The sequence below is a fragment of the Urocitellus parryii genome, chromosome 6 (genome assembly GCF_045843805.1).
Source record: "Urocitellus parryii isolate mUroPar1 chromosome 6, mUroPar1.hap1, whole genome shotgun sequence".
NCBI lineage: Eukaryota > Metazoa > Chordata > Mammalia > Rodentia > Sciuridae > Urocitellus > Urocitellus parryii.
The window spans coordinates 89463863-89479915 of record NC_135536.1 but is presented as its reverse complement, the minus strand read 5'-3'; the positions used below and the strand labels follow the sequence as shown (position 1 = coordinate 89479915).

The 16053-nt window shown below is 48.5% G+C and overlaps 1 protein-coding gene across 1 annotated transcript; it reads left to right on the top strand.

Moving 5' to 3' along the window:
* Positions 1-1359: 1359 nt before the first annotated feature.
* Positions 1360-15720, top strand: Pla2g4f (phospholipase A2 group IVF). The gene is made up of 20 exons (XM_026393089.2): positions 1360-1467; positions 2355-2427; positions 3009-3145; positions 3226-3354; positions 3787-3827; positions 4111-4153; positions 4625-4691; positions 6939-7108; positions 7218-7331; positions 7545-7582; positions 7962-8097; positions 10215-10351; positions 10624-10846; positions 11693-11807; positions 12027-12164; positions 12244-12351; positions 13441-13644; positions 13948-14114; positions 14990-15176; positions 15500-15720. Exons 1-20 carry the CDS (start codon positions 1360-1362, stop codon positions 15718-15720), a joined length of 2556 nt encoding a protein of 851 aa, XP_026248874.1.
* The last annotated feature ends 333 nt before the right edge of the window (positions 15721-16053 follow it).

Below are 16053 nucleotides of genomic sequence, written 5' to 3'. Positions count from 1 at the left end.
AGAAAAGAAATGCATCTTCCAGTAGTTCACTGCCCCAGAGGTCCTTTCTTTTCCTAGAGACTGCCTCTCAGCCACCTAGAAGATTGTGTTCACAGAGGAGACATATATCTGCAGCCTGAGTCTACATGGCTGGGAGGACTCTAAAGCCTTTATCCCTAGCACCTGAAGGACAGAAATGTCACAGAGTGTGTGAGAATTACAGACCACCATGCTTATTGAGCCATAATAAGGGGAAAAGTCCTTTAATGAGCATGACAGGCAAGTGACTGAGAGTAGGCCAGCACCCCAAAGAACCCCTACTACTACCATTTTGGAATTATAGAGTTTATAAAGGCAAAACCCTCAAGAATGTAGGTTAGAAAAGATCTTATTGAGACAGATATTTTGATTACATGAGATTACATTGTTTTGATTACACATTTCAGACTCATTTTTGTTATATATCTGGGCTGCAAGAAGGTCCTTCAGTACTGTCAACATCAATATAGCTGTCTGGAGGCTGGAAAGAAGACATTTTAGCAAGCATAAAATGGAGTCAGGTCAAAACAAAATGGTGTTACCTTCGTTCGTTTACATTTCAGAAAGACCTTCTTTATACCTGTCCATATTTATACCACTTGACCATATACCTACCTCTGAGCCATATGGGTATTCCCATTGTCCCGGGAAGGGGACCTGGGCAAAAGCCACAGAGAGTCATAAGGCCTGCAGATTTCTACAGGATATGGATGATCCTCCTACCTGTGTAACATGCAGCAGGCTCTTTAGTGTTTGGGGAATAAATAAGGGAGGCCAAGAGAGATGGGAAACATCTTTGAGTCCAGATGAAAACACTGATGAAGAGATTGCCATGTTTCTGCTTCAGAACCCTGAGGAAGGTAGAACTTTTATTTTAAGCTTTACCAGCAGCTGGAAGAGGCTAGTTGCTGATACTCCATTTCCCTGCTGTTAATGGGAGGGCCGTGTTGGCTGTCTAGAGGGCTGGTCAGAAATAGGAATACCTGGGCTCACCCCCATTCATTAAGTGGGACATCAAGAGTGAGTCTCGGGTATCTATTTTTCACAACCAGCCTAATGATAACCAGAGGAACTGAGTTGGTGAACCAGAATGCTAGCCAGAGACTCCCAAGACTCTTGGATGAAACTGCCTCCTGCCTGAGGTAATCAGGCTCTAGTCACTTCCTGGAGCATGACAAACTCCACCTCTACCAGGAGAGGGCCACTCAGTCCTGAGTCCTCAGCACAGCGGCTGCTCCGCCCTCCCCACTCCAGGGATACCTGTCAGACTTGAGAACGGAGTGTAGCCAGGACAGGGAGAGAACAGGTGGGGCTTTCGGCTGGGAACTGGGTTGCTCAGCCATGCTCTGGGCCCTCTGGCCAAGGTGGCTGGCAGGCAAGGGGCTGCCCCTCCTGGAAGCTGTGCTGCTGCGGAAGAAAGAGAAGGGACCTCAGTGGAGGAACTTGCAGGTACGTACTTATCTCACCTGGAAGTTATGGACTGGAAAGTCCTGGAGCTACTGTCCTCTGTGAGGACAGAGGCCAGCCCCACACTTGGTTTTGACTTAGGATAGGACCTACCACCAAACAACCTGGCAAACCTTAAGCAAGAGAGATTGGCTAAGTATTTGGCTCTCAAAAATAATCCCCTCCAAATAGGAAATGGAGGGCTTTGATTGGCTTTGATTGACTTTCACTTGTCTTTGATTGACTTTGCCAGGAATACTCTTGTCTGGCTGTAGAATTCACTGCTGTAGAAGGAATAAGGAATTGAAGGGATTAGGAAGGGACAGTCTCACTGCCTAGAAACTGCAATCTGATGTCTCTCTCCTGGGCCCAAGCTACAATCTCCTTAATGACTTGTCAGACCAGTACAAGCCAGTGACTCTTAACTTCCCTTCACCTGCCTGCTGCCTACTAGGCTGTCTTCCAACCTGTGTCAGGGAGTTACTGGGTGCAGTGAATCAAGATTTCTCTTTTAATATTCAATCTCCTTAAACACATTACTCCATCCTCAATCTACAGAAGAAGCACCATAGTCCAAGGGTGCTGTAGGCTTGTGGTCATGACAACCATAATTGGTTCAGCTAGCTCATCTCATGATGGAGCTGAGATTTGAAACTAGGACTGATGGATGCCAGGATTCAGGTTCATTACCAATGCTGAATTCTCAACACCTAGGCCCTGTAAAGTCCTCCCAGGTATAGATCTTCTGGCATAGTGACATCAGCAACCCTGGACCAGACTGTTGCTTCTTGATGAGACAAAGGGAAACCTGAGCTAAGGATCACTGGAGGGAGACCAAATCCCCACCCCGAGAATCCTATAGCTGAGTCCTTGGAGTTCTGTTGTTTCAGCGGGAAACCCACCCATACTATGACCTCCAGGTGAAGGTGCTAAGGGCCAGAAATATCCAGAATGCAGACCAATGTGAGTGACCCCATCTCTACCTTCTCTCCTTCCTTACCTTAAGGCCTCCCCAAGTTCATCTTAAGTTGTGTGTGTATGTGTGTTCATGAGTATATGTGCACTTACTTGGAGTGGGGTGGAAGTCTGATGCTAACCATCAAACAAGGTTGCCTAGATGAGGGGCATACAGGAAGGGGCCACTGGAGGGGAGAGTTCTACAGACTCCAGACCCCTCCCTGAATCTAGAAGATGCTAGCCTATAAGGGTGGCTGTCACCACAAGTCAATACCTGCTTTCCATGCTGGTGCTCACATGGTTGTGGGGGTGGGAGGGTTATTACCTGAACCAGACAGTTTCTGGGCATTACTCAATGGTCTCCATGTGATCTCTTCAATAGGTCACTGTAGGCTTTATGTTCAGTTGAATAGGAGATGCAACCAGTCAAGTTGGAGTCAATGATACCAAAGCTCCCTGCCTCCAACTTCTACCCCACCACACTACATGGGCACTACATCTCCATCCTGCTTCTTTCCTCTGGCCCAGCCACCTCCAGGAAACCTTTTTAGCAATAGAAGTTTGAGGCTGAGGACCTTTTTCTGCAGTGTCCAAAGCTGACTGCTATGTGCAACTGCGGCTGCCCACGGCATCCCCTATCCCTGCACAGACAAAGATGGTGGCTAACTGCAGTGATCCTGAGTGGAATGAGACTTTTCACTACCAGATCCATGGTGCTGTGAAGGTGAGAACCAGCGAGAGGCCAATCTACAGAATGAAAAGAGCTCTTCCAAGCTCCTTACCTTCTGCCTGCTCCCTTTCCAGAATATCCTAGAGCTCATTCTCTATGACAAGGATGTCCTGGGCAGCGACCAGCTCTCCCTGCTCCTGTTTGACCTGAGGCATCTCAAGCCTGGCCAACCCCACAGACACATCTTTCCACTCAACCAGCAGGTGAGCCCCACCTGGGATAGCAGCAAGCCAAGCTGGAAGAGATGATACCAGTCCAGGGCCACCAATGGGAGAGGGGGCTCCTGTCATCACAGACCAAGTCTCCAAGATAGATCCTTCTCTATTCTGCAACATCAACCCTATAAGTTTTCCCACATATACTGATTCCTGTGTGAAAACAAAATGTGGGCTCCTAGAGAACGGTGTGCTTAGTCTGTCTGTGTCTCTGCTAAATCCTCAGTGTCTATAACAGCATCTGGCACAAACTTCTGAAAGAACAAAGTTCTCATAGAGATGCCATTACTTTCCTGTGCCCATGAGAGACCATGACAGTTCTCTTCTAGTCCTTGGAACCAAGCAGGGCTAAGGGTCAGGGATGTCCCTGAGGCTTTCAGAGCCTTTTTAAAACAGGTTCCCCTTGTTCCCTCCATATAGGATACACAAGAGCTGCAGGTGGAATTTTTTCTGGAGAAAAGGTGAGTCCAGGCAGAGTCAATGCCCTCACATTTAGTCTCAGACTTACAGAGACATTTAAGTTGTATTATCTCCTAGCTGCTGGTTACCATGTCCTATGCTGGTCTTGCAGACCTGGCCTCAGAAGGGAAAGCTTGCTTTGGATACCCATTTACTTGTTGTCAGACAGGTCCCCACCCCCAAATCTAATGCTCCCCAGGCTCTTCCAACTGCTTTGGTAAGATTATTGTTGTAATAGCCATAGCAAAGGGGCAAAATGGCTCATAAGCTCCTCCTCCTTTGCAGCCAAGTGCCTGCATCTGAAGTCATCACCAATGGAGTCCTGGTGGTGAGTAGGGAAGATAGGCTTGGGGCTGTCTGGGGCCAGGGAGCAGGGAGGAGTCCATGACTGAGTCCATGATGCTCACTTGTCTCTGAAGGATACTCAGCCCCTCCTTAGAGTGGAGATGTGCTAGGAAGATGAGAATAAGAAGCTGTCCTGACCCTGGGGTATAGCCCAGGACCCAGGCTTCCTACCTTGTGCACAGCCATTACTCTCTTGAGACCTTGACTGTTGAGACTATCAAAGGAGCCACTATCAGGATCCTATACTTTCCTTGTCCACCAGGGCCAACTTCCTTTGTGTCCTGGGAGGGGAACATAATAGGGCCTGCTATAGAAGACCCCTGCCCATAAGTCATTGGTCCTGGGAGAGCTGTTTCTTGGACCTTGCCCTGGATACTCCTCCCTTGCTCCAACATGGTCTAGACCTGTGGAGAGCCCTGTGGGCTCTGGCTCCCAAGGCTTCTGCTTTTCTCAGGCTCATCCCTGTTTGAGAATCCAGGGCACCCTCAAGGGAGATGGGACAGCCCCATATCCAGAGTATGGTAAGTCTGGTCAGGGCCTTGGGTCTTGCTTTTTCTGCTTGAGGGAGGGTGGATGTGATGTTGAGAGATGCTAATATCAAGAAGAAGGGCCTAGAGCAGGAAATTACTAATTTTTTTACTGCTTAAAAGTCACAAAGGATGGAATGGGTTGTCCCGGAAGTAATGAATTTATTGTCCCTGGAAGTGTTCAAGCATAGAGGTTATATTCATCCAGTTATTGCTCTAAAAAAAAACACCCACAAAATCTCAGTAGCATTCAATAAGAAGCACTTATTTAGCTCACACATCTGGCAGTCAGCTGGGGCTTGATTAATCAAGATTGGGCTTGGTGGGGATAGCTCCATGAGCCTGGGCTCTAGGTTTGGCACTATTCCATGTGTCTGTCCTCTCCCTCTGTGTCCAGCAGACTAGCCTGGGAATGTTCTTAGTGGACTGGGGCCATCAATACAGTCTGCCACAGACTAGAAGGAGGAATCCAGATGTGGGAGTAAAGTTGAGGTAGTGTGACAGCTAAGGGCCCTTCCCACATGGAGAGTCAAGAGCCTTTGGGATGAATGCTGCTCAGGTAGCATGGGGCACTTACTAATCAGACACTGTGCTAAGCACTTCACATTTGTTTGATCTTGTAATCCTCGAAGCAGCCCTGTGAGGCAGGAATAATCACTAACTTCTTTTAATTCATGAGACCAAAGTCTATTGTTTCTGCCTATGACTAGCATATCCACATCTCAGTCCATAAACTTTTGTGTGAATGAAATAGCAAATTCCCAGTTTTCTCTAATTCTCTCCCTCCCTGACCAAGTCTCTAGTCTTATCTAATGCAAGGAGGTACTATAAGGGGTATGACCCCATCTTATGGGTCCACCCTTAGGTATTTGTTGTTTTCATGTTGTGTTTGGGATCTGGGACTCTTCTTTGAGGCTTTCTGCAGGCCCCTCTGCCTGGATGTCATATGCGGAATGTCATATGTTATATGCATCTTCATCTGGTCTGCATACCACCCCTGCTGGGAAGCAGGGAAGGAAGCCGCCTCACTGCTCCTTTCCCACAGGTCTGTCTCTGCTTCTTCACAGCCTGAGCTTCACCTTCTATCCTGTACTGCCCCTCCCCTGCATCTCCAAAGCATATTCTCTCTGCAGTCATGAATCACATTCTTCCTTTGTAACGTCCTCTGCCCACTTCCTACATTCTCCACTTTAGAAACTAAGGCCAGAGCAACTTGTAACCTATTTCCATTTTATCTCTGTTCATAAATCTCCCCCAAGGCAATGAGCTCAGAGCTTGAATTGGAGAGGGAAAGAGATGGGAGAAGCTACCAGTTGAAAACTGGTTATTAATGTAATAAATAAACAATTTTATATAATTACATATTGTTATGGTGAGATTGCAATAAATCACTGAGTCAATTTTAAAGCAGAAGATGGAACACTTATTCACCAGCTGGTGGTCCAGGTTCACCAGCTGGCTGGCCAAGAGGCAGGCTGCAAGTCTATATTCTTTGACCCCCCTCCAGGGGTTAGAGCACACCTTTTAAAACATGTTAGTACATTAATCATAGTGTTTGTTGCTTTGATTCAAAACTACAAGCAAACATCATGAAATCTAAAATCATAAGCAGAAGGGGAAATGAGTAAAAACAATCCTAGTTGAGTACAAGTTAAAGAATGATCACTAATGTCTAGACAATCATTCTCTGACAGGAAACATTGTCCAAGAAAAATAGGAACCAAAAAGAGAAAAATTTTTTCTTTGTATAAGAACAACAGAAACATTTGCATTTTTAAGCAGGGTGTGCTAAGCAGGATCAGAATGGCAGAGGCAGAGTTTTCTCATGGGAGAAGCATTTCTTACATGATATGGAATTTCAGGGTAAAATGGAGTCTGTCTGGCCATTGCCCATATAGCCTGGCCCATAACAATATCATATAATTAATGTAATAATTTCAAAATCACCAGGTCCATAGGCTATGGCCAGGGGCCCTCTGCCTCCCCACTTCCCACCTTTACCACTTCCCTAGGCATTTGTGTGTTCCCTCACTCCCCAGGGCCCCCAGTTATAAATAAGGCAGATTTTAAGACCCCAAGAGCTTTTCCAATGGTCAGGTGCCTGAGAGCCAAAAGGGTGAGGGGTAGGGGGAAGTTTCTGGGGAAGAGGAGAAAAGTGTTATAGCTGTTCAGGGTGCTGCTATCAGGAGGCACACTTACTTTCATCCACTTTCACCCCTCACCTGGACTCTCTGCCCTCAGCCTCTAGGCAAATCAAGCTGGCAGTGCCTGGGGCCTATGAGAAGCCACAGCTCTTGCCCCTACAGCTTCCCATGGAACCAGGCCTCCCACCCACTTTTATCTTCCACATAAATCCAGTGCTGAGCTCCAGGCTGAATGTGGAGCTAGAGGAGAAGCTCACAGTTGCACAGGTGAGTGAGCTCAGTGAAGGGTAGGATGATGGACTCATCCAGACTGAAAGACGCTCCAGAGCCACTTTTTCCTTCACTCTAGATTGATCATTGTGGGTCTTCTCCACAGAGTGGGCCAATTGCTGAGCTGGAGGTACAAACCATACAACAGGGCAAGGGGGGTATCCTGCTCTCCACTCTGCCCCTAGGCCAGGAGGAACAGCGCCTTGTGGTCCTGGAGGAGGTAAGGTTCTGTCTGGGTACCAGGACCCCTGATTGCTTTGTGACCATCAAGAGAAGTCTGGGGATGGGGGAAAGATAAGTCTATCCCTGAGCTCAGCCATACTGTCCACATCTGACCAGAGTTAACAGAGAAACGGGGGCCATAGGTGGGAGGTAATTTCCCTGGGAGAATCCTGCTCCACATGCTCAGGGATAAGGCTGCTGTCTTTTTCAGGGCCAGGAGATGACTCTGAGTGTGAAGGCAGAAATGAGGTGAGGTGGGACTTCCAGCAGAAGACCTTTTGGGGCTGGTCTAGAAGTGTGGGGAATTACCCTAATGTGTTGTGCTCTCTCTCTGGCCCACAAAGCTCAGTTCATGAAAACCACTTTCCCTCCCCCAGTTTTGGTTCTGGTGGGAAGTGTCTGGGAATTTTTTTTCAGGGGTGCTACTAGGAATTGGACCCAGGGCCTCTTGCATGCTAAGTACACACTCTACCACTGAGGTACATCCTCAGAACTCCACACATACGTGTCAAGATCTTTCTGAGGGGTTCCACAGAGTATGGGTTGCTCCTGAGAAAAATAGGCTGAGCTTGAGGTTCTCCTCCACTGAACAACCACCCAGTACCCTTCCCCATTCCCTCTGAGGCAGCTCTGGGGACTTGGACCTGCGCCTTGGCTTTGACCTCTGTGATGGGGAGCAGGAGTTTCTGGACAAGAGGAAGCAGGTTGTATCCCAGGCCCTGCAGCAAGTGCTGGGACTGAGCCAGGCTCCACCTTGTGACCAGGTATGGAATGGAGGTAGAGCTGGATCACAGGGTTGCTGGACCAAATCTAGCCTCTTTCTTTAAGGGAACTTGTGTGGCTAAGAGGTGACAGAAAGCCTAGAGGAAGCATGGGGTTTATAAAGGCCTATTTGCCTGAGCTGGTGGGCACAATCAAGAGAGTCAGGACACCCTATGTGGAACAAGGGCTAAACAATCTTGGCCAAGGGTAGATCTCATAGTCAGTTTGGGCTCCTGTAACAAAATACCACAGAGTAGGTGGCTTAAACAACAGAAATCTATTTTCTCACAGTTCTAGAGGTTGAAGTACAAAAATCAAAGTGCCATCAGCCAGGCCTGACCCTGCTTAGCTTCCAAAAGCAGAAAAGATCCAGGATGTTCAGGGGTCAGTGTTGGGTTCTGATGAGGTCTTCCTTCCTGGCTTGTTGATGTTCTTCTTGCTATGATCTCAAATGCCTTTCCTCTCTGTGTGTGTGCGTGAGTGCGTGAGAGAGAGAGAGAGAGAGAGAGAGAGAGAGAGAGAGAGGGAGGGAAGGGGAGTTCTCTGGTGTCTTTTTTTATTTTTGAGATAGAGTCTCACTAAGTTACTCAGGTGAACTCAAACTTGCACTCCTCCTACTCCTACCTCAAACTCCTAAACTAGGATTTCAGGCATGCACTACTGTGCCCAGCTTTCTTCTTCTTCTTATAAGAACATCAGTCCTATCAGATTGAGGCCCTACCCTATAACTCCACTTTATTATTATCTCCTTATAGGCTGTATCTCTAAAAATATTTATATTGGATTTGGGGTCTTTAACAAGTTTTAAAAGGACACAATTAAGTCCATAATTGTAGTGGAAGAGATTTGGAAGTAGAAGGTCTCTGGGATCCCTGTGGCTGGGAAGGAGGAGAGGGGTTCTGAGAGGCAGGCCTGTGGTACACCAGGAAGAGGCTGATGGCCTCCTCCTGGCTACCTGTTTGCTCAGGAGATGGAGCCTATGCCCAGCACCAACAAGCTGAAAAGCCTGGTTTGCTCATTTGGGTTACATCTGTGCCCATTCAGTGCCAGATGCATGCTTTGTCTCATCCATCATTCTGAACAACAGGGCCCTTCATGAGCAGAGACCAGGGAATATTTTTTCAAGATGGGAGAAGAGGACAGGGAAAGGAATCACAAGACTGGGCAAAGGCCGGGCATAGTGTTATATGCCTATAATCCCAGCAGTTCGGGAGTCTGAGTCAAGAGGATCACAAGTTCAAAGCCAGCCTCAGCAACTTAGTAGACCCTCAGCAACTTAGCAAGACCCTGTCTCAAAATAAAAAGGGCTGGGGATGTGGTTCAGTGGTTAAGCACCCCTGGGTTCAACTCCAGATACCAGGGGTGGTGGGTGGAGAGGGAGTCTGGGCAGAATGAACCAACCCTTTGTGTGAAAGTTAAGCAGCCAAAACATTTTGAATTTTATCTTATCATGCACCTGAGGCAGACCTCAGCATTTGGAACCATTCACATCTGGGGCAGGTATAGGCTGCTTGCTGATCTTTGTTACTTTTAGCTCAGTGTTCCCAATTGAGGGCAATCTTGTCCTCCATTCTCCAGAGAACATTTTTCGATGTCTAGAGGTATGTTTTATTGTCACAACTGGGGTGGGGGAGGTAGAGGGATGCTACTGGAATCTATTGAGTAAAGGCCAGGAGTGCTGCTAACCATCCCCCACACATGGGGCAGCACCTCGCAACAAAGAATTATCTAGCACGAAGTATCTGCATTGCCAAGATTGAGAAACCCTGATTTAACCTTTTGGTGAGTCAAATATAACTTCCAACTAACCTACCTTCCTGGAATACTGGTCAAGCATCATCTCTAGAGTATCATCAGTATCATCATACTGTAGTGTCATCATACTGCTTGGGTTTGATAGCTCATTACTTACTAAATGTATGATCTTGGACACATTGTTTGACCTTCCTGCACTCCAGTTTCCTCATTTGCAAAATAGAGGTTTCACTGGGCTGCTGTGAGGATTCAATGAGATAAAACTTATAAAGCTCTTATAATATCTGACATGGATAAGCAATAATATTTAAAGCACAGTGGTAGTCATGGTTGTTGTTACTATCATCATTATTATTGTGCCCAGGTGCCTGTGGTAGCTGTATTGGGTTCTGGGGGTGGAACCCGAGCCATGACTTCCCTATATGGCAGCCTGGCGGGGCTGCAGGAGCTCGGTCTCCTGGATGCTGTGACCTACCTGTGTGGGGTATCTGGGTCCACCTGGTAAGTGAGGCAGGGCAGGGTATAGGATAAAAATGAGCTCTGAAGGGGCAGGGATGTGGCCTGGTGATCTGATAGTCATCAGAAGGAGCTGGGAGCTTGTCTTCAAGGGGGTTAGGAAGGGCAAGAAGAGGTTGAATTTCAAGGGCTTCTCTGAATGAGGGGCATCAGGTGCACATGATGGGAGGAAGGTCACTCATAGACTCCTCTATCTCCCTTCCCCTCACTGTCCTCTCTTATCCCTAACTCAATACGTACCCTCTCTCTATCCCCAGGTGTATCTCCACACTCTACAAGGACCCAGACTGGTCCCATGTGGCCTTGCAGGACTGCCTTGAACATGTCCAAGCACGGGTCTGCAGCAGTAAAATAGGGGCGATATCCACAGAGCAGCTACAGTACTACACTCAGGAAGTGGAGGTCCGGGAGAGCCTCGGCCATAGTGTGTCGCTTGTTGACCTCTGGGGCCTCCTCATTGAATATTTTCTGAACCAGGAGGTAAGAGAAGAGCAAGAAGAAAATACACTCTCTCCATAAACTTCCTGACCCCTGCTCTTATCCCCCAGTCTAAGATATGAGACTTGCAAAACTGTCCCTGAGAGCTGAGCTCCCCTTAGAGGAAGGAATGAGAGAGCAGGTGGCTGACACTATTTCACTTTTCTGCCTCCTAACCCCCCTGGGGAGGGAGAGCCAGCATGCTGTTCTCAACTCTTTCTGCATATTGGGATCTCCTGCAGTTTTTCAGAATAACCATGCCTGGGCCCCACTTTCAGAGAGACTGATTTTAGTTGGTCTAGGGTAAGGCCCTAGCACAGGTATGTTTTGAAATTGGCTCTGCCTTTCATTGAGTCACAATGCCCCATCCACTCATTGGTCAATGCAACCCTGACTCAAACCACCTATGGCTACTCCCAGAATTGCAGGCCCAGCCTGTCCAGGGCAATGAGGTTCAGAGGTACTGACTCACTGTGTGTGGATCTCAGTTGAGTTTGTTTGTCACCAATGATTTCTCATTTCTAAGCCAAGAAGCAACATTTTCTAATAATTTTATTTTAATTAAATTATACTACTTTCAGTGTTAAACCCCCTTGTGTTCTAATATGCTTCCTTGAATGGGAAAGAAGAGGGAAAGATATTCCTATAGTCCCTGGAATTGTACAAAACCCATTGTGGCCTGACCTCTGCTGCAGCTTACACTTTTCCCTTAGAGAGTTGTCTCTATAGCCCTGGACTTAGCAACTCAGTCTCTCCTGTGGGCACACCACATCCCATGGAAGGCTGATCTCAGGCCACAGGGGGTGAAGCTCTCAAATGACCAAGCTGCCTCCCTTCTCTTCTGCCCAGAAAAACCCTGCCAAGCTGTCTGACCAGCAAGCGGCCATCAACCAGGGTCAGAACCCTTACCCCATTTATGCCAGTATCAATGTTCACACCAACATCAGTGGAGAAGACTTTGCAGGTACCTGGGAGTGGAGACCAAGGAAGGAGACAGAGGACATGGTTGGTAGAAGGGCCAGTGATCCAGGGCTATCAGGTACAAGTGGGAGGTGGCCACAAACTAGGTCCTTAGAGCACAGTGGGTTTGCTGCTTCCTGTTCTTGGCAAGTTAAGATTCCTCCTCAGGCTTGAGGGCCCTGATGGAAAGCCCCGGTGACTTTCCCTTCCCTTGGGTCCCCAGAGTGGTGTGAGTTCACCCCCCATGAGGTCGGCTTCCCCAAATATGGGGCTTATATTCCTACTGAGCTCTTTGGCTCGGAATTCTTCATGGGACGATTGCTGCACCTCCTGCCTGAGCCACGCATCTGCTACCTGCAGGGTGAGTCTAGGATGGAGGGCTTGGGATAGGCAGGTGCCTGGACCAGGCCCTGATGAGGGAGCCCTGCCTGTCTCCTTAGGTATGTGGGGCAGTGCCTTTGCAGCCAGCCTGGATGAGATCTTCCTGAAGATTGCAGGCTTGGGCCTGGGATTCCTGGACTGGCACAGAGACCGTGTAAACATCACAGGTGAGGGCAAAGACTCCCAAATCCCCACTACCACTTGCCAGCAATGGGTCCTTGGCAGAAGGATGAAGAATGAAGGAAGGGATAGAGTAGAAGTTGGTTGTCCCATTGGATTCAGGGAAGTCCTGAGGAAATGACCCTCTAGCTTAGGGTCTTTGGATTCCTGGGGTGTGATAGGGCCACACCTTTGAGTTCTCTGCTTTGGACTCCAATTAAGTCAACTTGGCCCAAGATCACCAGGTATTTTTCCACACTCCATTCTTGTCTCCCCTTTGACCTGTCCTTAGAGGGCCTAGGAGAATCCTGTGATGCAGTATCTTTTCCACCTTTCTTTCCTGTATAACTTTTGCTCAGCTCTTAAAGTTCAGCTCAGGTGTCACTTTCTCAGAAGTCTTCTCTTTTCCACTCTAACCCTCTAGGCTGATTGAGGGTCTTACCCCCCTGATCTCTTAGGGTTGTATGCACAACTAGGGCAGTATTATGTTTCATTATCTCTTTATATGACCACACTCCCCCTACCAGAGTAGGCCTGAGACCTGCAGGGTCAGAGACAGGTTCTATTCACCTTTGTATCCTTCATACCTAGCAGAAGTACAACACTCAGTGTTTAAGGGATGGAATTCCAATTAGAAATGATATATACAGCTATTTCAAAAGGGTAGGAGGTCAATTATTTAATAAAGGCACAGTCCTTAGTAACTTTCAAAACATGAAATTACAAAAGAAAAAGTCTTTAAAAAGGATTCTGGTTACTGGGTGTGGTGGCACACCTATAATTCCCAGCTACTTGGGAAACTAAAGCAGAAGGAGGGCAAGTTTGAGGCCAACCTGGGCAACTTAGCAAGATCCTGTCTCAAAGGAAGAAAAGTGGAGCAGGGATGGGGGTGGGGGGCTGGAAGTGCTTGCTAGTAGTATGAATGAAGCCCTGGGTTCAACCCCCAGTACCCCCAAAGGGTTCTGTGAATCAGTAGTCAGAGGCCCGTGGGGGCCTAGAAGAAGAGGAGGGGGTGTGAAGGAGGGGGTCTTCTCTGAGCTGTAAGGGTCACTGGACAAAGAAGATGCCACTTCTCACTGTATTTCACACACACCTAGATGACTGTCAGGAGTTCCAGCTGCATGACCCTATGTGTCTACGTACCAGGCTCTTCACCCCACAGGGGCCCCTTTCCCAGGCCCTGCTGGACATATTCACTTCCCGCTTTACTTCTGCCCAGAACTTTAACTTCACCCGGGGCCTCTGCATGCACAAGGACTATGTGGCCTGCAGAGAGTTCATGGCTTGGAAAGGTGGGTTCTGCCCTGGGCAGGGAGGGGGTAGCCCACTTTGTGCTCGTGCCTGTGACTCACTGGGGCCAGCACTGGCTTTTGTCATGGGATGTGTGAGGGAGTATTGAATTGTGGTCTCCTGCTGCCTGGTGGCTGAAGAAGAAGGGCTATCTGACCACTGTGTCAAGAGGTCGAAAACACGGTTGGAGGGCTGGGATGGGAGAGCCCCTGGCTGTCAGAGGGGAAGAGAGAACTCTGCAGAGAGGTTGAGACTACAAGTGCAAAGAGGGTCACTAACAAGAGCAATTGTGCTTGTTCCTATGTACTTTGCAGACACACACCGGGATGCTTTCCCCAACCAACTTACACCCATGCAAGACTGCCTATCCCTGGTGGATGGAGGTTTTGCTATCAACTCTCCATTCCCACTGATTCTGCAGCCCCAGCGGGCAGTGGACCTCATTCTGTCCTTTGACTACTCCTTGGAGGCCCCTTTTGAGGTAAAGCAGGGAGGCAGCAGGGGCTTGAGGTGAATGGGGAGGAGGGAGGGGAAAGAGGGCTCTGCTGAGGGGCAGGCTAGATGTTTAGAGCTCATTCTGCATGGCCAGGCTGGCTTCTGATCTATGGCAAGAGCCTTTAGATCACTGTTGGCAGTCCAGATCCATCTGGGAGAGGAGAATGGCTGGGATTGTGGGAGGAATTGGGAAGAGGAAGTTGAAGATGGTTCTTCAGGCATCAGCTAGACTCTGCTCTACACCTTGTCCATTCATGATAGGATTTCCCACTCCAGTCTGGGCCAGGGCCTGGGCCTGCTGTCCCTTGCTACTGTGGTAACAACAGGGCCTTTGGGGTGACTTTAGCAGTGATTCCTTCAAACTCTGCAGAGTAGTGGACAGGTACTATCTCCAAAGGTGGGTTCAGGTCATGCCACAGGACCAGTCCTTCACTCTTTGTTCTTCTCTTTGTCCTCCTGGGTCCAAAGAGAACCTAGATTTGATAATCCATATAACCTTACCCAGCACTGATCCTGGGATCATTGTGTCAACCTTGTGAAATTGAAATTAGCCCCAAACAGGGAGCAGAGAGGGGCCAGAGAAGGGAGGCCATGTCATGGGGAGGAATGATGGTGAGAATGATGATGGGGGCCCTAGATCATTGATTATTGATTATTATTGGTTATTGCTAATCTCTTACAATCCCACTGGATAGTTATTTGACAAGTGAAATGTGTAGCTCAGAAAGGTGATATTATCTTAAGAAGGTCACTCAGCTGTTCAAAAGCAGAGCTGGCCTGAAGCCTGGGTCTATTTGAGTCCCAAGTGGAGGGAGGGCAGGGTGGAAGACAGGTAGGGCCAGGAACTCACCCTCTTCCTAGGTCTTACAGATGACAGAGAAATACTGCCTGGACCGAGGGATTCCTTTCCCCAGGATTGAGGTGGGCCCTGAGGACTTGGAAAGGCCCCGTGAGTGCTATCTGTTTGCCAAGGCCAAGGACCCCAGTTCACCCATCGTGCTACATTTCCCCCTGGTCAACCATACTTTTCGTACACACCTGGCCCCAGGTAAGAGACAGAAACCCAGACCTGCATCTGATCTACAGAGCTCTGGGGAAGTGATGCTATTCCAATAGTGGACCTTCTGGACATTGCCATTGCATGTCTCCTCGAAGGCCTGAGCTGGCCACTGCTGACCTCTGCTTACTGGTTCTTAGCATTTACACTGGAATATCTCCTCCTGATGGGCCAGAGAGCTGAGATGTGGGCCCAGGCAGTTCCCACAGGGAACCAGTCAGGTGTCTTAGGGCAAGGAAGGTGTGTGGGATATCAGCTCCCAGGTAGTCCCAGAGTGTTCCAGTCTGGCCTCACTTCTACTTTTCTACCCACAGGTGTTGAGCAGCAAACCTCTGGGGAGAAAGCCTTTGGGGACTTTGACATCAATGGGCCAGATACCCCCTATGGCATGATGAACTTCACCTATGAACCCAGGGAATTTGATCGCCTGGTGGCCCTGTGTCGATACAATGTTTTGAACAATGTGGACATTGTGAAGCATGCTCTCAAGCTGGCCCTGGATCGGTGGCAGGCTGGGGAGAGGGGTGGGGGCTGACCAGGCTGAAGTCAGAAGATTACAGCAGAGAGGAGAGATGTGGGACTCTAGCCCAGGGCTTAATAAGGAGTCGAGGCTTTAGAGGGTTCTGCTTCCAACTTCTCTAAGACCTGTCCTGAGATCCCTCAGGCCTGAAAAGTCTTGCAGACTCACAGCTTGGACTTGGACCAGGGGATCAAGGGATATAGAGCAGAAGAGAGCAGTGCTTGTTTCTCAGAGTGGCGTGGAAAGAACCAGGCCAGTCTTGCCACAAGGCCTACCCACAGCCCAGGACTCAAGAGGGTCCAGGCACTTACTTTTACTTTCTAGGGTGGGAGTTGTGAGCACTTATGT

Excerpts from the sequence above, each read along its gene's own strand:
- Pla2g4f (XM_026393089.2), top strand. The coding sequence starts at position 1,360 with ATGCTCTGGGCCCTCTGGCCAAGGTGGCTGGCAGGCAAGGGGCTGCCC. Across the intron at positions 3,828-4,110 it reads GAATTTTTTCTGGAGAAAAG|CCAAGTGCCTGCATCTGAAG; the intron begins GTGAGTCCAGGC and ends CCTCCTTTGCAG. Across the intron at positions 7,583-7,961 it reads AGTGTGAAGGCAGAAATGAG|CTCTGGGGACTTGGACCTGC; the intron begins GTGAGGTGGGAC and ends CCTCTGAGGCAG.